At 40.3% G+C, this 27,693-nt stretch overlaps 2 protein-coding genes across 3 annotated transcripts; one reads left to right on the top strand and one right to left on the bottom strand.

Moving 5' to 3' along the window:
* Positions 1–994: 994 nt before the first annotated feature.
* On the bottom strand, positions 995–8,591 carry f11r.1 (F11 receptor, tandem duplicate 1). 2 transcript variants are annotated; one of them, XM_056411808.1, is made up of 11 exons: positions 8,423–8,591; positions 8,179–8,287; positions 5,307–5,366; positions 4,628–4,744; positions 4,067–4,210; positions 3,723–3,925; positions 3,529–3,631; positions 3,141–3,248; positions 2,770–2,782; positions 2,559–2,628; positions 995–2,413 (listed from the first exon to the last, which is right to left on the bottom strand). In XM_056411808.1, the coding sequence occupies exons 2-11, from the start codon at positions 8,267–8,269 to the stop codon at positions 2,378–2,380; spliced, it is 945 nt and encodes a 314-aa protein (XP_056267783.1). In that variant the 5' UTR covers positions 8,270–8,287; positions 8,423–8,591; the 3' UTR covers positions 995–2,377. The 2 variants fall into 2 exon arrangements, with proteins under 2 accessions (XP_056267783.1, XP_056267782.1); XM_056411807.1 differs by lacking the exon at positions 8,423–8,591 and having other exon boundaries at positions 8,179–8,416.
* A 9,407-nt stretch (positions 8,592–17,998) lies between these two features.
* Positions 17,999–22,380, top strand: si:ch211-215c18.3 (uncharacterized). The gene is made up of 4 exons (XM_056411454.1): positions 17,999–18,075; positions 18,480–18,594; positions 20,239–20,586; positions 20,688–22,380. Exons 2-4 carry the CDS (start codon positions 18,525–18,527, stop codon positions 20,792–20,794), a joined length of 525 nt encoding a protein of 174 aa, XP_056267429.1. The 5' UTR covers positions 17,999–18,075; positions 18,480–18,524; the 3' UTR covers positions 20,795–22,380.
* Positions 22,381–27,693: the final 5,313 nt, after the last annotated feature.

The following is a 27,693-nucleotide window of genomic DNA, read 5'->3' as shown; positions in this document are numbered from 1 at the left end:
GTTGGACGCGCTGTTGTTGCACTTTTGCGCTAAAATTAATCACATTGGTTGAGGCAGCGAGATGAAAAAGATAGAGGTAGGACTGGATGTTGGAAAAAGTTGGTCACACTTCCTGTCTGCGAAAGTGGGTGTAGTAAACTCCACGCATGCGCAGTACACAGCAAAGATAGCAGCACGCCATCTTCTGTTGCCATAGCAACTCATGGCTTTATAAATATGTCACTGTATTACAATTTACATTAAACAAATATTTATATAGATTTTTAAATTTATTTACGTTATCGATTCATTTGAGTATGCATTTTATTTTGAAATGTGGTTGTGGCGATATCAAATGGCATAAGCTGGCCTTATTGCCCAAAAGGTGAACGGTCCAGTCTTTGCATTTACAATTTCATGAGCTGGACTAAAGAAAAAACGGAAGCTCATTATATTGTAACCAAAAAAAACACTGAAGTACCTCTACACTACACTTGTGTGAAATACATTTTATTTTTAAACTTGCCTGCATTGACCCGTTGATTAATTCCCTTTGTCGATAACGTTGTGGGTCATTTAAGGAAACTGTATTATGGAAATTAATATAAATATATCACTCAGTCAATATTAACTGGGTCCTCTGGCAATTTGCAAGATAGATACCAAGTTCACTTGTCAATGCTATACATTGTGTTGTGTCCTCAATGTCATAATAGTGGTATATATACTGTATGTAGATGAAAGGGTGTTTAGAAAATGTATCTTGAGAACAATCTAGAGGATGTATTTGTATTATATTTAAAGCCAATTCCAATGTGAGGCAGTGAGGCTGTTCAAGCTGCAGGGTCAGACTATTGGTCTGTCAGGCACTTCGCTGTACTTGTGCATTTGTTTATAATCAATAAGCAGTCAGTCGTCACCTCAACTTCTCTAAATCTCAGCCAGCGATCATGTATTTGCTTTCTTTTTAAAAAGGGTATTTTTGTTGACACCTTCAAACAAAAAAACAAAAAACTGAAGTGGCAAAGATACACATTTTATACTTTAGCTCAACTGTGTTGATGCAAAGTGAAATATTTCCTGTCACGACAGCAGACTCATTTTATTAACCAATACAAGACAATAAAGCAAAATTACAAGCATCATCTCTATTTTATACAACTGTAAGGTCAAGCGATGTAGAAAACCTGAGAAAGTGTTCCCCAATTGTAAATATTGTACCTGATAAGATTATAATAACCCATGAGTGATGTCTGACCTTATCAAACCACTTAAATACACCGTCTGAGATTTTGTAGCTGTCGAGGGAAACAAATGAATTACTTTTGTGTCTGGGAGGTAGAATTACTTAATATTAGGACCACCATGTCACAACAGTGTGGGTAATTAATCATAACGATAAGGCTACACACGACGGCTTATGAACAGGCTGGTAATCATTTGAAAACTTGTTTTACACATTAACTCTCATCCCCTTTTCCAATTCATGAAACGGTGCAGCATCACATCAGTTTATTCCAACAGGACTTTTTCTGATCGCTCAGTCTTCGCTGTGCTGAACACCAATGTGCCTCTCAGATGTGGGTCAGAGGTTTAAAGGGGTTGTCCAGACAACCAGATAAATACAATACGAGTTCAACATGGCAAAGAGAATGTTCACCTAAAATGCAGCATAGTAGAGTATTCAATAACAAATGTATAAACAGTCTTTTATTTACAAAAAAAACTTTATTAGAAATAACAAATATTGTAAATGAAGAGAATTTTGTAGTTTGTTAAAAAAGAAAAACACTTTTGAGAAGCACTTCATTGATGATCCATTTTTTATAAACAAGCTCCTTCAATGGTTCAGCTTACATACACACACACACACAACACACACTGATAACAGAGTTGTCCTGGATGACTAATGAGCCAATTTTCCTTCTAAGAATTGACTTGGATTTCCTATATACTACTCGTACTGGGAGCATTTGTACTCCATTTGATATGTTTACATGCAGATGCGTTTTTGGACAAAATACAAAAATTAAATAAAGTCAGTACAGAAAATCTGAAGCTCACAGAAACACACACTGCAAACATGTAGATGGAAACCTGTCGGAGGCTAAAGGGGGGTCTCCAGAAGCCACATCTCATGCTATTAAAATAACCTATAAACAAATGAAAGAGATCTCATAACCTGCCTGTTGTAAATGTATCCTAGCACCTTTTTGCGTCAGATAAAATAAAGTAGACAGTTCCGATTAACAATCACACGGGTCTATAAAAACAACTTAGGAGCAAATAAAAAGAAACACGTCAATAAAAACTAGAACATTTAGCAAGAAATGTTGATGTTAAACTACCATGCCGGGAGACATTTGAATCCAAGGTGATCTCCTGTGGTTTATGAAGACTATACCACGAACGATGACTTCTGTTTGAATTCCCCCTGAAAGCAAACATATCAAACATCAGGTCCAAAACAGCTTTCCTCCAGCTCTCAGTCTGAAGCATTCTGGACTATCCTTAACTAACTGCAAACATGCCCGAGTATGCTATAAATATCTTGGCATAACATCACCACTCATACTTACATCTTCATCATCACCGCCACCATACAATGATGATCCTGCTTGCTGGTAGACCACACTGGGTTTTGGTTTCCTTCAGGGAGAATAAAAACAACACGTTGAGCTCGTTGCAGAGAGCGCAGAGAAATTAAACCTGCATTTCATCGAGGAAACAGTCTAAAAGATGAGCTGCTGAGGTCTACAAAGTATGAAAAAGAAAGGAAAATCCTCTCACCTTTCAATCTTCTCTGTAAACGAAAGTAAGGAAACAACGTTAGAGGGATAAAGTACTTTGTACATATTAATAATGTGCAACTGACATGTAGTGTTGTGTCAGAATTGACAATACTTATTTTGTATTGCACATTTTGCATTCGGTTTCGATTATATTCTGTTGATCTTGGGAGATAGTGCACTTATGAAGTTTGTGATTTGAATGTTTTGGTTGTTTTTTCAATAAACCTCTTGCCGACAACGCGTGGGACGCAACAACTTTCTCAGGTTTGTTTAAGTATATCCAAGGTGTCCAGTAATGTCAACTATGAAAATCAGAATATTGATGATCACAGTAAATGTAATGATTTTAATATAATGTGGAAAACTCACTGGGCAGATATCCTTTCTTGTGGGCATACCAAATGGCTAATACCAGCAGGATCACGAGTAGCAGAGCCACGATTACCCCGGCAACAATTCCTCCAGTGTTCACGTCACCTTGAAGGAAACATCACAATTTGAGGTTCATTAGCTGAATTACATACAGTCAACCACCATGGTGTGGCAAAAACTAAAGAATCAAATTATAAAACTGTTGCAACACCCAACTGTAAAACGAAAGTAGCATCATAATGACGAGCATATAGCCTCCTTCAAAGCTGCCAAACCCGTTTACTATCCTTTAAGTTCTGGCATGCAGCGGCTAAAACTGGTTCTTTAGAGTCTCTTGAGTTTGAAGCTCAGGCTAAAGCATGTTTTGAAAGAGAAGAATACTTACGGATTTCCATTTTCAAGGCTTTAGAGCGCTGAGGAGGCCCAGCGTCATTGAAAGCCTCACAGAAGTAATTACCGGAGTCCTTCTTGGTTGCCCTGGGAAATACCTAAAAAGACAGACGCGGCATATTTTTAAAAGGCCATGGGGACAATAACCGTCATATCAGAGATGGTGCAGAGCCATAGGCTGAAGCTGACCAGGTTTCCACTCTCTGTGTTTAGCTTGTAGGTTGCGTTTTTGAAGTCCGTTGTCTTGCTGGGCACTGGGGGCAGCAGGACGTCGTCTTTGAACCACCTGTATTTGGACGGAGGGGAGCCGACTTTGTCGTGGCAGGTCAGCGTGACCTTCCGGCCCGTCGTCTCCGAGGTGGGGACTCTACACATGGGCGGAGATGGCGGCACTGTGGGACACGACATTGGGTTTTCAGCTGGTCTCCGCATGTCCAGTAGTACACAACCTCCATAACCGTACACAAACATACATCGTATGGTCGGGACATGTGATGGAGAGACGCGTTTTGATCATTACAAAGGATCCTTACCCAGAGCGGTCATCTTCACTTGCACTTCCCCAGTCAGGCCGTTGGCGTTGGACACCTCACAGAGGTACACGCCATTATCGGCATGGGTCACTTTGTTGAATCTCAGAGAACTATCGTACATCGTCACTCGGTTGGCGTATGGCGCTGTGGAAGAGTGGCAGCATTACAAAACAGACACACATTTAGGAATTGGATGTCATATCATGTTATGTGATACAGTACGGGACACAAGAACTAAAGAAAACCTCTTTGTTGAGATTCGTAATTTGTGTTTGATTTTTTTTTTTTTTTATCATTCAAAAATATGTAAATATATGCATGGGTAGTTCCCATGTGGATTCTGTGTAGGACTGGGTAGAAATCCAGGAGAGAGAGATTATTTTTTCTTCTTCTACATCACTCAGTAGTTACAGTTAAAAAAAAACGCTTTATAAATGTGAGGCTGCTGTTGGTTCTGACTTGATCCAGTTTTCCACCAAATGTCATTCAAATCTTTTAAAGTAGTTTTCTAAATAATATTCGAACAGAGCAACGGAGAGACGGGATGACGAATCTACTTACTTGTTGGTTTATTAGTGTGAATCACAAACGTCTGTGAGCCCTTCAGGTTCGTAAATTTCCAATCAACTCTGGCGTTTGAGCCGAAGTCGGCAGAATACGAGCACGAAAGGTCAGCCCCTGAAATAACAGAGTTCTTATTACAACCAAAAAAAACACATGACTACAATGTCAAGGATTTCACTTAAATTGAGTAATATATTTTTTTTAAATAATAAAAAAAAGACAAAGAATTCCCCCTTCATCTCAAATTTTAGTGTTTACTGCAGCTTTTAGAAATAACTTCTCTTTAAACAGTCCAGTAAAAATCTAAAGCATTCTTTACTTCACCGGCAAGATATTTGAAGGAAACCTGACTTTGTTTAACAGGTCATATGAATGTCGCTGTAGCTGATAAGCTCCTTTTTTTAAATGTAACTATACTATGAGCCTATGGCAGCAGAAAAAAATGGTACATATACATAAGAGCAGTTCAAAAAAAGGCTCAATTTGCATTTCATTGTTATTATCTTGAAAAGATATTCAGGGCAAAACAGGTGAATTGCAGCCACAATAAGCTTAATGTTAGTTCTTTTATGCACAAATAGAACTGTATTTGTATTCTGTAAAAGAGATTGAAAACGTGTATTAGTTTTTTGTCTGATGGACATCTTTGCTCCTGAAGACACGACTCATGACTCACCGTCATTCTCCTTCACCCGCACATTTGGGTTCTTGGTGGTGACCGACGCGCCTCTTGCACCTGGACACAGAGGGAAAGAAACCACGTAAGAACACTTTGGAGTTCCAGAACATGCTGCTACTTCAACACATCCCTGTGATTTGCATTGGTGAACATATATTACAGAAGACTGTAAAAACGTTGAGCACATATTCATTATTTTTGCACATTTTAAAATGTAATACATATTTGCATGAGGGTATGATGTTGCATTAAATTAAAGACTAATGTATATTCCATAAGTAGGAAAGCCTGATTTTGATCTCCCTCATTTGAGGTTGCAGCCGATTGAGGAGGAAGATAAAAGGACCGTGTTGAAATATTCAGAAGCATGACCACATGCAGCTGCAGCAGACACGTGGGCTGGTGGGGCCGAGGCGTATTCCGTTAGGGTGGAGAGCAGCATCAGCTCTACGTCTCGTCTTTTCACGAGAGAATAACACCTGAGGGCGGAGCTGTGCTTTGAAAAGTGTAGACGTGTATTCTCGTCAATTCCATGGAAGAGATTTATGTCAAAAGATGACAGAGAAGAAACAGACTGCAATCATGCTTCATCAGGAGCATCCGTTTCAGACCGGAATATGTTCAGTAGCAATTAAACTGTTTTGGTAATTAATTAGTTTTCAAAATGCCAAAGTCACTGGTTCCAGCTCCTAAAATGTAAATATGCATTAGAGTTTGTTATCATCCATGATGGTGAACTAAATATCTGAATGAATAATAACTATTTAAATTTGTAAAACTATTTTATATTTTAACGTTTTTTGGATAAATTTGCCGGTAAGAAGTTTGTATTCATTTCTGACGTTTTATAAACGTAACAATTAATTGATTGAGAAATAATGGGCAGATGAATTATATTACATTCATAGTGAGCAGATCATAAGGGTAAAAAGACCCAGGACACGTTATGTCCACGATGACACTCGCCATGCTCACAAGCCATCGGGGTGTGGGCAACAATAACAGGTCTCATTCCTGTCGGCTGAGTCAGAAAACTTCCGGTGAAACTCTCAACAATCCGTCTGAAACTGTCTTTTTAGTCACAGTAGTGCTGCTAAATGCTATGACAGACCTATACTGTATTCATCTATGGCACCTCTTTACACTACACCACAATGCCATTACTTCAAGCGTCGGGATTTACGCCATTTAACGACTACATTGCTGTCTGACAAGCCTGTGTCGTACGGACAACTGCCTCTCTTTAACGACACAGGACAGCAGCAGGAGCCAGTTAACCATTAACTGCGTGCAAAGTCATTCATTCTACACATCACCCGAATGTACTACAAGGTGAAATACACAAATAGCTGGACTTTCAATTAATTTGAGTAGATACATCATGACTCTTTGCTCAAATTTACAAATGGCATTTTTATTGCAGCTACTAAAATGACAGTCAGCCTTCCTCCACACCTTGCGTGTGTTTCTCACAGGCCCTCTCAGCTGAGATAAGGCAACAGTCACAGTTTGGGTTAGGAGATAAGCCTCCAGTGTAAAATGAAACCAGAGCACTCCATGACTTCTTTGTTTGCATACTTTGGGAGTTTCGGGGTTGGGGGAAACTCAATTAAAAGCACAATTAAATGATTCTGCTCAGTGCAACAGTTTGAAAGCTTTAGCGGGCTTTTTTTATACAGTAGAGCTGCGGATGCACTGGTGAAAGAACAACTTTATTAAACCCACTAGGTCTGTTAACTAATCGAACCACTTTGCCTCAAGGCCTGCAAGAGTCCTGTGCTGTCGATCATTTATGCCAAATGTTTGTTGTTCAAAAAGGTTTTTGCATTAGCACAGAGTAAGGGAACTAAATATAATGTAGATTTTATAATGTTTATGGAAACGCCTAAACTGTTGCAAGTCAATATTGTGACTGTAATGCTGCAAGTTCAAAGTTAACACATAGTGTTGTCTCACTGGAAATAAGAGTCCATCCACCCACAAATAAAAATGCAAATACCTTGATCACATGGTGAGTGGCAGTTTGATTTGTGAACACAGTAAATACCTCACAAATTCAGACCGTATAAGTTCAATTTGGACAAATGTATAGAGCTACAAGTGAGTGGGAAGCTAAAACCCTGGGATATGTATGCACACACACACACACACACACACACACACACACACACACACACACACACACACACACACACACACACACACACACACACACACACACACACACACACACATCCACACCTCGTCAGGGGCCTTCAGTGTGCTCAATGTTGATCCTACATGGTGAACCTCGTTCTGTAATAAAACGAGGATACTCTGTTCTATATATAAACCTGTAGCCATCAATTACAGGAATAGGAATGTGGAAGCATTTGTATTTGTAGACCATTCTTCCTAAATACATGATAAAATATACATAGTTACTAACCCTGTTCAGTAACAATTTATAAAAGTAGGAACTACTAGGTATTATCTTTCCACCACTTCCACAGTGTAGTGCGTTCAGGGCAGAAGCAGGCCTACAGTTTCTGCTCTATTGCTGTCATGTTATTCTAAAGAGATATTCAAATTGTTTTTATAAAAAAAGTAAATATCCTGCAAAGTGTAGACTTTAAAAGATAATCCTATCTAATGCTCACCAAAGGCAACTTCGCCTCGTCACCCTGAGCTGAGAAGAACAGGCCAACAGGCCCGAGAATTATTGGAGGATGAGCGACAACAAAGCGCCCAACACGTCGTGTGACGTTTAGGGACACCGTACAGCGACTACTGTTGTTGTTTAGTTACACTGCACAACAATAAATACTTTTAAGTGTAGACTTTCTTTCAATTTAAAAAAGACAAATGATATCGGCAACATATCCCTCACCTGTCGCTGCGAACAAGAACAAAGCCACCGAAACCAACCAGCTGACACGCATGTTGACCAGTTTGCTCCTCTCCGTGCCACACGACGACATCCCTTCTTAACTTTACTCCTTGAGGGGGGGAAAGTCACAGATAGTCCTGAAAATAACGTTCTCGAGTCGATTAAACAACCGAGCGACGATACTATTCAACGATTAAGTCACCGTGTCGACGTTTCTGTCTGCAATAGCCGTGTGCGCGCTCACCTGAGGAGTCCGCCCAGGTGACAACAAGTTCGGTAACTTCCGGTAACAGGATTCTCTCAGGTGCTGCTCGTGACGTCAGAGTGGAGAAACAGGTTTGACTTGAATGAAGCAGGAAGGCTCAACGAGGCGGCGAGAAGACAGTGACAGGTATGTGGCTTATGAGCCGGGTGATGTTTACACAGACCCACAGGGCCGGCTGGGTTCAGGTCTTTGAACCCACCACCATGGTGACGCAGTTATTTCTTGACCCTGGGTTAAAATGTTTTCCAAAATGAGTTAGATGATTTATGTGCTAAAATATATGTTTTCTATTATAATAACACATAGGTTAAATTGGCACGCAGCAAGAAGATATTTAAATGTTGGGACTTTCTTTAACATTTTTTAAAATAAATAAAATACATCTGTGATAAGTAAGATTGTATCTGTTGAAAACAAAGACAATAAGCCAACATATCAGAATGATTGCTGTGATTTCTATCATGTTTATTTATCAGTGAATACCAATTATTTGACATTAATGGCAATGCAACTATTATTAGACTATCATTTCTATTATTATGTTGCCATAGAGTATGGTATTATAGTCACATCTATTATAGTTACACAGCATTGATGAAGAATGTGTTTGAAACAGTGATACAGTGGATACATGCTAAATAAAACATTTCATATGAAGATTCAATAAACTTAGTAAATGGGAAGCATGTCGACTGTTGCATGACATTTGAGTTAAAGTTTTCCAAATACAGCAGATATACAGTTTTACAAAATTAACATGGATAGGCTATTATATTTTTATTTTGTATGCATGTCAATGGCATTGGTTGAATTTATTTAATAACACCATTAATATAAAAACATTCTCACCTGTGTTATTCAAGTGTGAAAAGGACATGTCTATAAACAAAGCCTGAAAGAAGTCTGGTGCATGATTCCGTCGTCTGGAATACCAGAGTACTAAACAGCAGTGGGTGTTGCACGAGTTATGAATGCAGAGTGGAAGAGCATGATTAAGTAAAATGCTGACTCAAGTCTGGAGGAGTTCCTTTATTTGTCTGCATGTGGAATTAACCTTACAATGTGAGCACTTTTACAGTTGGCCTGTTCACTCCTCAGCAATAAGTATTAGTGTGTGGCTCCATCTTATGATTCTGTAAGTGTAAAATATGTCCAAAATGAAGAGACACGTCTTTTTTAGTGCTTTTTATTCATTCATCATGGGACTGTTCATCAGCTGTACCCACTAATTTCCAGGGGAAGGAAATCTTAACATGACAATGCCCCCAAAGTGAAAACTATTCAGAAAAGATTCTCTGAGTTTGCTGAAGGACTTGGCTGGCCTGCGTAGAGCCCTCGACCCCAGCCAACATATCATTATCACCCAATCACGAATGGCTAAAGCTCACTTTGGTGCTCTTTGGGAGTAAATCTCAGCAATCAAAGTGTGGACGATGTTTTAGCAGCACATTAATGATCATAGTTGTATGACTTTTGAAGAAGTTGCAACATTCTGGCTTTCACACTGCATTGACCTGTCCACATACTTTAGGTGATATGGTTTATGAAACCATGACACAGTAACAGTAACCAGTCATCAGAATGAACATATGGACAACATAGTTGCTCTACACCGTGAAATCTACACATATATTGTTTGTACATGTTGAGGATAGTTGTGGTAATGCAGCGCTCACTTGAAGGTGAATTGTTTTCAGGGTTTTGTAAAAAGACAGACACGTTCTTTTAGCCTGTGTGTGCAGTTAATTGGATTTCTTGCTGTTAATCTCTAAAGACACTATACTCTACTGTGCATATTGTTTTGGTGATATTTCTTCATGACTTTTATCCCTGCAATGGTGACACTTTCAAGTCCAATCCATTTCGACATCAGTGGTTCCCCCTACAGGATACCACCAGCAGCTTCACCACAATGCACACTAACTGTGGACTGGCATGCTTCAGCTCGGGAGGACGGTCTTTCTGCGATTGGAACAGCAGCTGACTTGATGACGTCACCACATCAGCTGTTCTTGCTCCTGGGTTTACTCTAATTATTCACTGTAAATTATTTTTTAGTCAAATAAACAAAACATCCTAAAATGACATTCCGTGACTCAACAACAGTAGTATTTATAAAAAGTCAACTGTCAGTAGTTTATTTTCTCCTCCGCTACTGTTTCCGGTTGCTGGTGAAATGCATTCTGGGATATATGCTGGCCAGAGTACGCACAAGTCTCCTCTGATGCATCCTCCGGAAAGTGGGAGGATCAAGTCACATCCGGGCATTTTGACCGTGCTTTGCGAGAAGCGAACTTTGAATTGCAACATGTACTCGGGCTGAGACTGATGACGTTTCACGAGTCACGAGGACACAAGTAGAGGAAAGTACGCACAAGTACGCATATTGAGAAACGCCGACTGACTGTGGCACGTCTCTGGCAAGTCCGTAGCAAGTCTGTAGCAAGTCTGTAGCAGGCGCTCAGTCAATGTATTTAAAATGTGTTTCAAATGTATTTTGCCGCCACTTACTAACACTTTGAAATCTACATGTGCAATTGTTGATTAAAAAAGAATGTGCCGAGCTGAGTGGGTGGAGCCACATTTCCTGGGAACACCCATTGTTGTTACGACAGGTCAGCTGCCGTAAATCATATTCATGCTTTAGTTCAGCCCCCCCCCCCTCGTCCCCCCTTCTCTGTATACATCCTTTGAGCAACTACCTCTTCTTCTTTTTTTTTGCTCGTTCATTTTGATGAATGATTTTGCTGGTTTTGAAACTAAAAGGAACAAAATAGTCCACTCCATTTAATTTTAGACAGACCACCATTCACACTCCCATTCACACCTACGGGCAAGGTTAGTGGTGGTATAACAGTATGACATGATATGGTACATACAAATAATAAAAAAACATACAAAAGGCTGGTACATTATACATAGTATGATGTATAAGTGTTATATAATATGAAGTGAAATGTAGTTGTAGCAAAATAATATTCAATACAGTACAGCAGTATTGCATATTGTAATTGTCTATAATAAGGCCAACATCTATCTATCTAGACATCCATCTATCTGTACACTTGGGTATTTACAAAAGAAAAAAACGCAGCTCCTCCTTGACTGAACTAAAATCCATACTATAATCATCAAACTTATTTACGGCAGCTGACCTGTCTTAACAACAATGGGTGTTCCCAGGAAATGGGGCTCCACCACTCAGCTTGTCATCTTCTTGACGGGTGTTGAACGAGCGCTGCCTGCGTGCCACAGCCCTGACACCTGACCACAGGCTTGCCACTGCGGTGCCAGTGTCACATGGAGGATCACGGCCTTGCTGTGTAATTGATTGGTCTATTTCTTTTCATAAGCATTATTCTTCTTTGAAGCCATTACATTTATATTTAGTTTATTGCCATTATACAGTACATAGTACAGAAGTGCCTCTTAGTGCAATTAAATGATTGTGCTTTGGCTACACACCCTCTACTCAACTATGATACATTCATACAAGTAAAAATCCTTTACATTATTCGAGAAGACATTGCACCATATGAAGCACATTCAGTGTCTATGTATACATATACCCATGTGGATCTGACTAAACTATAGCACGTACTGTATATGTGTGACAACAAGCCTCGGCTGAACATGGATCATGTGTTTCAGGCACAAGTGAAAGGCAAAGAAAAGTTTGTGTTTTGGTTTTTCTTTGTCACAATAATCGAGGGACTTTATACACCCTCTCCTCAGAATAGAATAGAATGGAGACTTTATTGCTCATGCATCCATAAGTAGTAAGTCAAAAACAGTTTCAAAGTTTTTGTTTCGCTGCTCTTCATTAGATTAAACACCGCCAAAGTTATCGCTGTTGCCCTGCCCAGTTGTTATCGACTAAGACAACGCAATCCTCCACCTGTGGGGCACAAGGTCGCCTCTGCCTGCCCTCGTCGTCTGGCCGCCGAGAAGAAGACACAGGGGACAGATTTCAGTCAGGCGAAATATATTGCTTACCTTCAAGAGTGATGATACTCAGCAATAATGTCGCAACGTTGCATTCCTTTTGAGCTGAGACAATTGTATTTGCTCGATGGTTAAGCAGTTTTCATCTCTCTATAAAGTCTCTCTTATTATTTACTGATAGTTCCACCGTTCTTGTTATCAAGACTGAACATATTTCATTTCATTTAAGGAAATTACTAAAATGACTGAATGTAAATATGAAATATTACAGAATATAGACTTTTAGTTGAAGACTTAGTCACATTCATGCATTTTACTCGTCACCCAGTTAAACGTCTGTCAGAAATCAACACGGATCCAACAAATTTCTAATGCATTTCAATAGCTGTTTATATGTGAGAGTACTGTAGAATATAAAGTGTATGTAGTAGTACGTGTGCTTAGTATTGAGTGCATGATGCAGAGTTCGCAGGCCTGTGACATACCACATATATATCATACTCATTTTAACTCAGTGCACTTTGTGCATACACACAACTTCAGGAGCGCCTCGCAGTGGTCGCCCATGACGACGGGGCTCACTGTTAACGTATGCAGCAGTTTGGCGCCTTGTTCACAGCCAGTGAATTTCCAGTAGCATGGGAAGTGTCATCAAGGTCAGCAGTAGGCCACTGCAGCTTTGTAATAGGACACTCCACCCTGAGCACGGGAGGAGGAGCCCTGCAATCAGACACAAATCACGCAGGTTCAGGAGGAGGAGCGTTTACTCAAATGATGAAACAAAGCAGGATGTGCACAGCTGAGGTAAACAAGGACCATGAGCACAAGCAGCTTACTCATCTCCACCACTGAGGTTTTGGACGACGTGGCTGAGTCAGCTAGTTTGATGTTGCAGGTGAAGTTGGATTTGCCTTTGGGCAGGTTTCTAAACAGCAGGCGGCAGTTGTTGCCGGGGAAGATGCGGACTCTGGCGCGCTTCTTGAAGGGAGCATGCTGCTCCTCGTCTGGGTCGGTGGTGTCAAAGAGCCTTTCGCCATGTGTATACTTGCAAAACGGTTCTGGTGACCCAGGGGGAACCGAATATTTGCAGTCCATCCTGAGTGTGTTTTCATCTATTGAGCAGTAGTACAACTTAATCACCTTCTGGGCTGATGCACAGCCTATGAGGAGTATAATTCAGAGAGAGGATCAGGTATTTTAAAAAATAACGCATGTTAGAAAATCATTCATTATGTCATTTTGTTTTTAAACGTATGAGTATCAGAACAAAAGTCCTCTATTCACATTATGTAAACCATAAATGATCTTACCAAAGAATAACATTGTGGCAAGGAAGAACATTTTCCCAAGTTTCCTGCACACAAAAAAGAGATATTGAATATAACCGATCAGGTATTACTAATGTACTCTACATCCGAAGCAAACCGCTAGACAATTTATTTAGCTGACATGTCTTTACATTATTGAAGTTGAAATCTCATAAAGCTGACTTTGCTGTTCCGAGTGAGGTCAGATTTTATAGACATTAGTACCACACTTCTGCAGAGGTTACTGGAGAAAAGTCGCTGGACCGTAATACTGAACACACTATAGCTCCACTGTCGTCAGGCTGCAAAGAGATGAACTGCAAACTTCCCTGGTAAATTGCCAACAATGACACATTTCGATGCAAACCTTTGTCGAGTGCACATGCTGCTTGTTTGCCACTTATGCTTAATATGCCAATAAAATACACAAAGCAGTTCAGCTCTATTTTGTTTCTCTCGATGCAAAGCCACTCTTGCCTTCATTCAAATATTTGCTTTAGTGCTGACTCCAGTGTTACACCTAATATTTCATCCAGACTAAAAGAGAAGCATTGTGCAGAGCGCAGCTCAATATTTTACCACAGCTCCTATGCAGCAAGTAATAGTGCATGAATCCTTCTCACCTTGTCTGATGCAGTTTAAGCTTTCCTCAGTGCTCTGCAGTGTGATGCCAGGGGTAGATACAGTAGAGGTCGGCTTATAGAAGAAACAGAAGGGAGGGGAGAGGAGGGGAGGGGAGGGGGACAGAGAGAAAGGGAAGGGGGGAGAGAATGCTGCTCCAGTGTACTTTGGGGGCATTTATCAGTATTGAATAAGAGTTTTATTGATTTGTATCCTCTGTTTTACCACAGGACAGAGGATCGCATGTCAGTACACAAACCTCTGGCCGCATATTGAAAGACTAAATTCAGGCTAAATGAGAAAGAAAAAGGAAGGGGTGAGGGTTTGATTAGCTGAGACACCTCAGCTGCTGTTCTACATTTCCTCTTCATTCAGTGTGCGGGTACAATACGCATGGCAGCAGTTTCTCAGCTACTGTTGCCACATATGTTAAAATATATACATATTACCCACATATACGCAGATAATTACATATAACTAATGTAAATTGAAGATGTATAATACATTTACATCTACATAGAATAAAACACACATCATAAGGGGAAAGAAAAGGACACACAGGATGATATAATATATGTTTGAGTGTCATTTCTAGTATTTTAACATTACAATAAAGAGGGACATAATTAGACTAAAAAGAGGTTTATATAAAAGCTACCACTGATCTCGAGTATGTTCACACACAATTTGCCCATTAAGCAGTTTTATGTTTGTGACTAAGACAAGATGATTAAGAGATCTGATGTGTTTTAGTGTGTATTCTTTTTATATCTAACACTGGAATTAACGAGTGTGCCAAGTAAAAAAAAAAAAAAGGTATTTAAGGCCTTATTATGAGAACGGGCCGGGCGTGAGGTCACAGTAGCCGTCGCTTTTGATCCCCAAAAACAAAGCAGTTCTTCCTCGAGTCCAGATGGATGGACGAACCAAATTCCTCGTCAATCAGTACAATATTTGTTGGGACATTTCACTCAATATCACACACCAGAGTCAACAGGATTCATCCTCTGGAGATCATTCCTCTCTTATTAACATGGTAATCCACCCAATAGCTGTTGAGACCACTAGAATGGCTCGGGAGCTCGTCGCTGCTTGCCTATAGCAAATGAGAGGTATATAGTCTGCATGCAACGTGGCAAAATGTTTCTCTATATGATAAAGGACATGGATAAAATGATATAGTATTGTTAACGTTTCCCAAAACGACAACCAGAATTCCATCTTGTCAAATGTGCTGAGCTAGGCCCACTCTGTCCTCTGTATCCTCTCTGTCCTCTGCAGCCTATCCTCTTCTCACTGCTCATCCATTTTGTCAAGGTTCTTCTTGGACAGTTGCTGAACAACTGTCCTCCTGAAGCGGTCTCCCAGGACACTGACAGAAGTGTTGCAGAGGTCTCTGAAAGACACGGTCCACAGCCAACGCCAAAGGCAGAGGATATCTGTCCCTCTGCACTGTACTCTATTTATTATATCAACACTGCATTCTTTTAAAAACAGTGGCTCCTCTCTTTTCACTATCAAAAGCAGATAAAGCAGGTGTAGTGATCGCTGCCAAAAGTATTCATTAAAGATTCTGGAGCTGTGATCCCTGCTGCTCTTCGGCTGACGCTGCTGTTGATACACTGCAGATGAAACACAGAGCCTCGTCAATGATGTACACGACACAATACTATAAGTACTCTCAGCTATACTTCCATTGTACGAGCAAACTGCACCAAGTATTGATTTTAAACTGTGCTTTAGTTGGAATTTCTGTATTTAGAAGAAACGTATTTTTTAAATATTAGGATTGACCAACAAAAACATTAAGACTTTAATGCTCCATTTTCTGCACTATTGCTTTCTTTATGTGAAAAAAGAAGCTTCTATTTTGAAGGAAATCACCCATTGGCATCATGCTGCAGCAGACTTTGCTTCCTGCAATGTTTTTAGAAAGTTTGATGGTCTGGACTGCAGACTAAAATGGTGCAGAGAGGTGAGCAATAACTGAAACCATTGATCATTTATTCTAACGTGTGTGTTTGCATTGTAGCCAACACTAACGTCCTTTAAGTACCACAGCTGCACTGTTTTTCACAATTTGTCCTTGTACTGTTTATCCCTGTCAGAACTCATTAACAGCACACTTCATTTACAGGATGCAGGGACAATGGAAACGTACAATACTGTCCAATTGTTACTCATGACTACCATATACATTATCCATCAGACATGTCTGACACCGACAGCACACAGCGGGGTCCTTGACATTCAGCTTCAATCTGCACAGCAGACGTCCCGAGCCTCTACACACAACAGCTGGGATGCTTATTTAAGGACCATCAATAAATTACTGTTGAAATGAATTGTTACAGAACATTCCTCCTGTTCCTCCATGTTTCTTAAGTTTGGATTGTGAAGGTGTCAATTGTGTATGTTATGTTTTTTGGGTGGAGGGGGCAATACACTGCAGGGATGACTCATTTTTTTAAAATATGCACTTTTGATTCATCTTAAAGGCTACTCGCATTGTCCTCAACAGCAATACAATCCTATTTATTCATCTTCAAATGACTGAATATTGTTATCCATGTATATGCTTTATGTTTTAAATATATACATGGGTACCAACTGTGTAACAATACCAACACATATTGTATAATATATGAATATAAAAAGTTGTTTTATTTTCCAATAGCTTGTTATCCGTCCCACTGACCCAGTACACGGGGTAAAGACACAGCGTGGGCGGAGTCTCATCTGCAGCACACAGGCCTGCTGTATTGCACCAGTCGAGACACAGCAACATTCTCTGTGGTGTAGTTTGCTCTCTGTAGCAAACAGACACTTACTCTGTGTCTCCATGTGGATTGAAAGCATCTTGTGTTTTTCCTGTTTTAATAATGCTATTCTAGGGCTGCGTCCAACATTGTCTTGATGCCTCATGTTGCACATTGCAGATCCTTGCAGGTCTATGCAATTAATTCACACTTGAAGGAAAATCCCCCCTGCTGCTTATAGCAGATAATAAACAAACAACATTGCATTTGTACATGTGCAATTACTGAACAGTGAACACAAACAACAGTAACGTGTTGTGTGTTATTGCAGAGCAGCAGGCCAACTGCAGAGGTACAGGTTATTACTATGTTACCTTTTAAGAAGCTAAACAACCCACAGGGCTGGAGTGAATATGTATGAACGCATTTAGAATAAAGTTAACTCTCAAACTCCGGGATGTGTAATCAATAGGACAGGAGGCTTTATTGTTCTCCACTGGTTCACCATATGAAATGTGTGGTGTTGTTCCAGTGCCTGTCCTGCAGAGGGAACTCTTCTGCTGCATCGAGATACGACAGCTTCCCAAAAATAATCACGGCTGTAGCGTTAGTAACACTATGACATCTAAATTCACTGCCATCATGTCTAAAGTTTCAGCTCATCGACTTTTTAATGTCGGAACCCCAAAGACTTCACGAGTCACACATGGCGAACTAATGAGCGCATCATGAGATCTCTGAACAGATCTGCCCGATGAATGGAATATTAAAGTGAAATTAATTTCCCTGCTCCTTGATCCCTGATGACGATTTGGTATTTGTGTATAGGATGACAGTCGATCTCTGTATGAGTGCATGTCTGAGTGGCTACGTATAGACCACAGAGCAATACCAGCGTCCTCAGTCCAACAGTGAGCGCCGCTGTCCTGATGCTGATGCTGCTGCGCCGCATATCGGCACATCGGCGCAGCTCCAATCCGGGACGAGGACCACATCCCAGGTAAGGCCGATTGTCTCCTCTGCAAAGAAGAGAAATAAATAGTGTTTAGACATTTCATTTGTGTGATCGCTTTGGCGTGTAAGTGGAGCATGTCTGCATGGCGGTCCGGTTCTTCCACCCGCACTGAGGACCCACTATGCGCATAAACAGTGAGGGGAGATCGGCCGCTTGCTGCAAAGGGGAGACACCGCATAGGCGTAGTCCGGTATCTGCATGAGGGCTGCAGGCAGAACCGCACACCCAGGCCCGCCATCACTGCGCTAGAGGATACTGTGGGCTGTATAGGTGTAAGCTACTTTGGAGAATTGCGTGCTTACTTTGTGTCGTGCTAAGCATCTCGTGTTGTTTTTCTTGGGTTGCATGTGTGCAACTTTCTCATGTTGTCCCATGTTGAACTCTGCCAGGCCCTGAGGTGGTGTGAAGGTTATTGATCCGACCGTCCAGTCGCCATGGAGCTGCACCTGTTCGCCACGGCCTGTCTCCTCTTTGGAAGGATAGTGATAACGCATCAAACTCACAGTATGTGTCTGTTTTGTTTTTGGCCATTTGTTCAGATTGTTACATCTGGGTTCGTTGTCGCCAAAGATAGTTTGACGTTGGGCACTTTATAAAGGCATATGGATGACCAAAAAAAGATTAATACAGTTGCAAAACAAAAAATCTAGTTGCAACACTGAAAAGTAATACAATGCATGTTTTGAAGTAGGATCAGTAGGCTAAATCAAGCCCATATTTTCCAGGACAGTTAGACAAAACAGAAATCAACAATACTGCAATGGTGTGATTTAACTAAGCTGAGAACACAGATGTCAAATAGTTGAGTTCACTTGTGTTTAATAAGGGCTTAAATCATATCGTAAAGTATCAAGCCAATTCGTCCTTGTCCGTCTGAGTGACGTCACAAGAATTCGTCTATATGAATATCACCACAGAGATCAGTACAGATTCATTAGGAGGATCTTTATCCTAATTCAGACGTTTAAATAGTCTCCTGACTTTATTACGAAGACAAGTTATACATTGAAACTGAATCAGAAGATGGGATTTGTTTAAAATGCCTCTGTATAACAGTGACATCATCCACTTGGACCTCTCATGTCCACCTCAGCAGAGACCTAAATTAACATTACCATAAATATGTAATCGAACCACAGAGCCTCAAAGTGTTCAATATTCAATCAATACATAAATAGTGTTAAATTCTTTAATGAGTCAGCATCAACGGGAAGAGACAGTATTAACAGCAGCAGCTAATTTAAAAAAAATTGTTTATGACTTAATAGTGAACACATTTGTGCTCCATTAGTACCTTTTCAAAAGACAGCATTTGAACACATTTGATCATTTGTGACCTTGCAGCCAGAGATGTCTTTACTAAATATTGACATATGTTATTGGGTAGCTTTGGGTTTGTTTGGGATCATCATTATGCTGCTGATAACACACCCCATAATACAGAGCCTCCACAGACTGCAGCAGAATTGTCTCCAGGCTTCCTCTGTGTTTTGCTGCTTCATTTCACTTTGAACTAGAATGGGCACTCGGTAGAGCGCATACCTTCGCATATCACAAGATTGGGCATTGAATTATGAACATTTTGGCATTAGTTGCATGCCAATTGGACAAAAATGTATCGTGCTATGGTAAAAAAAGAGTTTGACCTTTCCATAACCTTGACCTTGACCTTTGACCCGATTGATCCCAAAATCTAATCAAATGGTCCCCGGATAATAACCAATCATCCCACCAAATTGCATGCGATTCAAGAACATTTTGACCTGTTCATGACCTTTGACCTTGACCTTTGACCCGATCGATCCCAAAATCTAGTCAACTGGTCCCCGGATAATAAACAATCATCCCACCAAATTTCATGCGATTCGGTTCAATACTTTTTGAGTTCTGCGAAAGATTTTGACCTGTTCATGACCTTTGACCTTTGACCCGATCGATCCCAAAATCTAATCAACTGGTCCCCGGATAATAAACAATCATCCCACCAAATTTCATGCGATTCGGTTCAATACTTTTTGAGTTTTGCGAATAACACGCATACAAATAAATAAATAATTAAATACACGGCGATCAAAACATAACCTTCTGGCATTTTCAATGCGAAGGTAATTAATGTGTGATTCACATCCATGTTTGCATCTCTTTCAGTGAACTCAGTGTACACGTTTCTGTTCACTCCTCGCGGGCCCCAGATGTTTCCGTGTCTAACATACCTGGAGCGAAACGTCAGGGTGGACTGTGAGTTTCCACTGACCTACCAGGCCCCCGGCCCCTACTGTGAGTATCGGCAGGACAGCCGCCTGGTGGGCAGCACCTTCCCCAACGCCGTCATCTACGTGTCCACAGAGGACCGCAGGAGGAGCAACGTCAGCCTGGTCACTCCGAATCTGTGCCGTCTCACCTGGGCCCCGCTGGCTGATGAGAAGCCTTTCACCTACACCTGCAGGGTCTACCAGGGCAGCGGCTGGAAGGAGAACAGCATGGCGGTCCATCACAGTAAGTAGAGTTTGGATCTTTTGGGGTTATTTGGGTCTCCGTTTGTCCTCCAAACATCAACCCGAAAACAATATCTCAATTACAATTCTGCTCTATTACAGGGATTCTTCCAATCTGCTCTGCAATCAGTGTGATGTTCAAATCAGCGCCGTGGTTTCTATCTCTGGTCATGTCCCTCCCCATGGCTGTGGGTCTCCTGAGTCCGTGAACTCCCACTGTCACACGATACCGACTCAATGGACCGTTCACATGATCTGTGACTCACTGTGGTTTGATGGTTGGTGGTTGACTATGTGTGGGAGGATTTTATTTTGTATTATTTTATTTATTTAGGTAGAGTGTCGAAGCCTTGAAACCCCCTCGAAATAAATCAGACTGGATGAAATCAACCTTCCATTGAGCATTGGGCTATTCTTTAAAAAACTACCTTTTGTGATGTGAAAGATTTTATATAACACGTCAAAATAATTTTCACCACGGTACCTTGAACACCATTTTTTCACTATGCTTTCAAAATGGTGAATAAATCATGACCATATAAATTGAAAGACATTAAAAACGAATGCAACAGTGAACAGTGTTCATTTGCTATTACGATGGCACGTCTGTCGTGTTGATCGGTTCTCCCTTTGTAAATAAGATGAATTGGGACTTATTCATTAAAACAATCATCAAAGTCGTTAATGGCAGAATAAATATACATTTCGTTTTTTGTATATAAAAAAAAGGAAAAACAGATGCTTCCTATAGATTTATATTGCATCATATATTAAGGCTCTGGACACAAATGGGTTTGATTACACTGGCATTAAAAGTGGAGACCTTCCCTCAAACACTAAAGGAACAGAGAGCGTTTTGATTGGATTCATTAAGATACCGACTCATGAAAGATTGTCGGTCAGTTCACCCACTTAAAAAACTGAGTGGTTTGCTGCAGCTCTATATATAAACTATGTAACCCAGACAGGTATTCAGGTGGCTGATGTGGCTATTGAGTAAAAGTAATGGATACCTGCCCTAACACTGCCTTTCCTGCTAGCGATGCTAATCTCTGATATCTTCAGTACCTTTAAGTAAGGCATCTGTATACTGGACCCACCTTGAGGGCGGGGTTTCACCTTGTCACAGCCTCTTGTCTACTCCCCCTGGATAGCAATAAGGCCAATACCTGATTGAGAAGACCTTCGGGAAAAAGACTCCAATGTCCGCTCTCCATGTTTCAGTCAGTGCGTTGATGCTAATCTGCCATGCACCCTCATAAGACATGCAGGTGTGTGACAGTTTTAACTGCTAGTTTGCACATTGTGTTTAATGCTGTGGACGATGCAGAGGTGTGCACGTCTTGTACTTATAGTGATACTGCGGCTGAATGACAATGTCGTCTCTTATGCAGCTCAAGTAATAACTGGTTGACAGTCATCGTTCTCCTACGTCTGCATGTTTTAATGTACACAGAATATGTGTATAGTACGACAGAATATTGAAGCTTCATGTCCCTTTTCAAAGCTGCTTCCATTTTAAAATGTTATGTTTACAGGGCACACACACACACACAATCAGGGCCTTTGTGGGCTCTCTTTATGCTGCCAATTTAATTTGAAGGCTATTTTATCTTTTATCTCGATATCACACTTAACAATAATTGTATCCGCACTGCCTGCCTTTCTGGTTTATGCTACCGTTCTTTTTCGATTTTCTGTATTATTTGCCAAGTAGTCCCTGCAATAAAGATGTCTTTATATTTTTTCAAATAGATAAGTCAGCTTGCTTTGTTTATTTTATTCTACCACCCAAGGTGTGCCAAATGCTATAGCCAAACTATAGTAATTAATAAAAGGTATGCACAATAAAAGTGTCCTGTGTTCTCTCTGCACAAGTCACTATTTCTATATACATTGTTGCTGATAATATTTTATTGCTTAAGATGATCAACAAGATGTTTTCTCCTAAACCCAATCAGCATTAGAAATGCACTGAATTAAAAGGTCTGAAGCTCTGACTGTTTAATGCACAGCTCACTTCCCTCTTACTCAAAGCATGTTGCTGTTTTATTATTTGACGGTTTTGCTTACAGCCGCTGGCCTGCAGGGGGCGCCCTTGTTCAGCACGAACGTTTGGCAGCTCCTAAGAACACGCAGTTTGTTCACGGTATTGAGCCCCGACATGATCGAGTGATCTTTATAACATAAATGTATAATCTTTTTCATTAGTTTCATGAATAATTTAAATGGTTGAGTTCTATTCAGCACGGTGTTTGTGCCGGCACATTTAAAACTGAACTGAGCCATCATTACATGTCACGCTTCATGCAGCTGGACACATGTGCACCTTTTACCTCACTATTAAACACCTACAGTATAGTTACTGGTTACTTTGGACAATTTAAACCATGTGGTGGATTGTCATTCATCAATCAGCCAGCAGTATATAAAGACATTAAAATAGCTCAACACACTGTTGTATTCCTGCTTTTAATTTCAGTAAAAAGATGATCTACTGTGAAAGCCTATTCCTGAATAACATTGTTTGATATCAATTTCTGTCCGACTTTGAAGATAAACAAGCATGTCATGTTGAAACCCTCAAGTTATTCAGTAGGCCTACTTGCTATTTGCTAAAAGAACACAGCCTCACGCTGTCTTTCATGCGTTGTCTCTCATGTGTTCATGAAAAGATGCAGGACCCAAAAACTATAACCGTGGCGATCAAATCCCACAGTTATACACGTATATCTTTAATGTGGGACATGTTTCAATTGTTGAGGGACTCCGTGTGCATAACAAGGGAAATACTATGGGGTCAAATGTTAGTTATTTTCTAGTTGTTCACAGAAGACTGTTGGGAAAGAGTCTAAAAGTACAAACGTTGAAGAAATGGGGCCCTTCAGAGGGAAGAGGCATTTCATCCTGTGAAGACGTCGCCTCAAAACTGTGCTGTGAAAACAACAGCGTCACTAACGGTAAAGACATATAAAAGAATAACATGAAGCAGCTGCATGCAGCTGATGTCACTTCCTGTGATAATCAGTTTCGTGCAGATGAGAGAAACCAGTGGAAATTGTGTCTGCATGGAAATGACAAGGGCTCTTCCTACAAGGGAACAAATACAAATACTAGGTTTGGCTTCCTGCCCTTATAAATAATTAACTATCCATCATCTGTCAGTACCAGACAAAAAAGTACTCTAAAAAAAAAGTGTGACGCAAATGTTCTGCGACCGTAAGGGGAGTAAATACATTTCCCTTGAAATGTAACTGAGAATGTAGTTTAGTTGTATGGGAACATCATATTGTTGGAGACAGGGATGCAGCTACAACATTAAAAATTGCAAAGGATATGGATGTAATTAACATCAGTAACCAAAAAAGGACACGATTATGACAGTTGCAATCATTATATTTTTGTTTGGGTTTATAACCCAACAGTAACATGAGAGATATCACGAACACTATACTCCATTAATGCTAAATTTGGTCAGTATTTCAGATCAGTGTCTGACTTACTGTATAACGCTATCCACATTATTCTCGACCATTTCCTCCTTTCAAAAACACTGACATGTTACTGACATTGTATTATATTGTATTATATTGAGCCTGGAAAATACACTGTAGCATCTTTATGTAGGAGCATTTTATTGGATTCATGGATCATGGAGGTCTGGATCGTGGTCCATGCCGACTACTAATGATTCATACATGTCATACTCATTGATTGTGTTCTTACTCTGTAATGATTCCTTCTGTACATATGACACATATTGCTTCTCCTGGAGAGGGATCCTCCTCTGTTGCTCTCCTGACGATTTCTTCCACTTTCTATTTCTTGGGAGTTGTTCCTGATCCGATGTGAGGTCAAAGGTCAGGGATGTTGTATGTGTACAGATTGTAAAGCCTTCTGAGGTCAATTTATAATTTGTGATATTGTGATATTGGGCTATATAAAATAAACAGAATTGAATTGAATTAGAGCCTTTAAAAAAAAAAATTTTAATTGCAAGCAACTATGATTCTGTCATCCTGCGCCAAGATGCGGCCGGAGTGGTTCGTCCTTATAGGACCTGCTTCCTGTTCAAGAATCATGTGATGGGACTGGATCAGATGGTGCCAGGTTAATGTCGTCATGAATTCATCTTCCTCTAAGAAGCAACAGGGATACATTGCAGGTCTGATGCTGGGTGTGCGTGTGCATATTGTGTTGTACATTAGCAAAGCTCCAGTGGCCCAGACCACCTAATCACCTGGCTTTGTGCCTTGGCCACACAGATAAATTAGCCCGGCCCCAGCTCGCTGTGCAGCACCTCCAGGCCGCACAAACATGGCAGGAATAATGTGCAACAGCTCTGAGCATTAAACAAGCGTTCATCTTCCCCTGCATGCAGATGTTAATAGAGGTTATGCTGCTTTTTGTATGAGTCAATTAAGAGCCTCCACCAGGAGTGTTGACGTGACGTGACATGTTGACACACACACACTCATGCATGCACACACACTTGAACACGTCCTTCCATCAGTCTGTCCGTGCGTGCGTCTCTGTGTGTGTGTGCGTCCGTGTGTGTGTGCATGTTTTGTGTGCCAGGAGGACACCTTTAAACCACATATGTGTCATGTGGTAATAATTGAGTTGTATGTGTTGTTCTGTGCTAGCATCTGTGCATTCGAGAAGTTAAAAAAGAAAAATGTTAGTCATTGTTAAATAAATTATGAGTGATACATTTGCGATAAATTACAGCCACAAGTTACTCACAGACCAACATAAAATGAAAGTGTGCGCAGCTTTTTTATTCCATAAATAAACGGAAATGTAAAAATCAGAAGTTGCTGTCTCAAAAAATAGACTTTTTTTGTTCAAGTCTTCCATACTTGATCCTTATAGTAACATCAGAGGTGGGTCATACGCAGAGCATGTTATGTAACCAAAGAGGCGGACAAGACGGGCCCCAGTCAAACAAATAAATGACAGCGGGTGTCCCTTTAACCCCACTCAGCCACCCACCTTGCTTCTACAAATAAACTTTATTGACCAGTCAGGCAGGAGAGGTGACCCGACGGCTCTGGGAACAACAACCACTTAAGGGCTACAGGCTTTGTGATCTGCCTCCCTGCTGTTGAATGGCTCTCATTATGGGATTAATTGTGTGTGAAGCAGGCTGTGTATGTTAAACTGACTACTAAGATGTTGGAGGAACAGAGTGATGAAAGAAGTACCGTTTCACATTACATCAAATTACAATAAGGCACGTTTCCTTATGATGACAAGGCCTTTGGGATGTGCTGCTGTGTGCATCACAACTGAGTTGTTTAACTGATTCTGCTATAAAATTGATAAACAAAGTTGGAGATACTAAACAATGCTTCGTATTTTTAGCTGGCCTTATTTAAGGAAACAAGCATGTTTGACAGAAACCAAAGTGTCAACAGATGTTGTGACACTTTATGTCACAACATCTGCTTTCTGTCCTGCTCCATTTGCATTATTACTGTAATATATGCTTCAATATTCCCTTCCTCAATGCAACCAGGCTTGAAAAAAAACACACAAAAAAACCTTCAGGTGGCAACAGGAAACAGACCAGATGAAAGATGCCGAATGTTCAATTTGTTTGCTTGTTTGCGAGCATAAAGATCGACTTCCAGGAAGCAGCCAGTTCACCTGAACGCTCAGCGTTTAGCCATCAGCTAAATTTCACATGATGTTCAGTGACCACCACAGGATTTCAATCTGGAACTAATGAAACATCCTTATTAACACCCGTTGATAAAGAAAAGGTGATTAATCTGCTGATCTACTCCTGTTTTAAGATTGTACCTCAAATGTCTCGTGATTATTTTCTTCGCTTCTGGGTTTTCTTCATGGGGACGACATGATCTTCTCACGTTTACAACACAACCTGCAACAAGCTCTATGTTCATATGATGTCGATATGCGGTTTTCCTCTCAGTATGTTGCTGTAACTCATATACATGGTCATGGTGCCATAACTGGCTATTTATTAAGAACTTACTAAAACCAGATAACGTGTACCTCGACAAAACATGTCACTGTCAAACGTGTACTTTTAGACATTTATAATCCAACATTCACAACCACCTCATTTCCTGAGCGGCATTGTGAGCTGAGGAGTTATGCTGGATTTTAACTTTTTCTTTCTCATAGTTCCAACACATATTTTGTACACAGCAACACCAAAGACTTTTTTTTTCGCAGGAGGACTTCACAAAAGCGTCATCCATTGTCCCCGTTTGTATGATTCATTGAGACTACAAAGACGCTTGATGTTTGAGGCATACCGAGGCCTTAAGGGAAGCCAAATATTTTCAAACTAAAGGTTTCCCTTTCTTTTAAATGCTAAATGTGTATATATACTGCCAGAAAGCTTCCATTAAGGCTCTAACAGCAAGAACCCAAGTTACAGCTCATTCAATGTTAAGACTCAGTGGAGACTGAGTAAGTCACAGTTGGAAGGATTGGAAATGTGGAGGAACCAAAGAGCCTTTAATTTGGGGTCCTGCCCTGGGCTGATAACCTGGAAACTATATTTGTAGGCAGTGTGTTAGAGGTACAGCATGTTTCTGTTCCCCAAAATAATTTATTTCAATAATGACTTGTTTCATTCATGTATTCCACTCCCTACAAGTAAATGCATTGATGTCCTTTAGGATAACGAATGGCCACATGACTCAATGGTGTGCTTTCATTGCAGAAACACACATACACACACACAGACACACAGACACACACACAATCTATTTATACAAGCAATGAAATAAAGGATGCTTGCCAATTTAAGGAATCAACACTAATCAAATCACCTGCCATAATGAGTTGGGTGATGCCGTTATTGAAGCCTGCAGTGAGAAGCCACATCAACATAGGTGACTCACTGTCTCGCACATTGTAACATTTTCTAAAGGTTTTTAACGACACCTGAATCACCACGGGACATATTCTGGAGACATTTCTTTTAAATTATTAATATTTGATGTGGCGTTATCTATTGTTTTGTCATTTAACATCCTAAAAATCCACAATGGAAGCAACCTTTTTTCTTTCTTTTTTTAAAGATGTATTTTTATTTACCAATTTTTTTTTTACAGTATATTTATGA

The sequence above is a fragment of the Pseudoliparis swirei genome, chromosome 3 (assembly GCF_029220125.1).
Source record: "Pseudoliparis swirei isolate HS2019 ecotype Mariana Trench chromosome 3, NWPU_hadal_v1, whole genome shotgun sequence".
In the NCBI taxonomy this organism is placed as follows: domain Eukaryota; kingdom Metazoa; phylum Chordata; class Actinopteri; order Perciformes; family Liparidae; genus Pseudoliparis; species Pseudoliparis swirei.
Note: the sequence above shows the minus strand (reverse complement) of the source record. Positions and strands in the feature narration are given on the sequence as shown.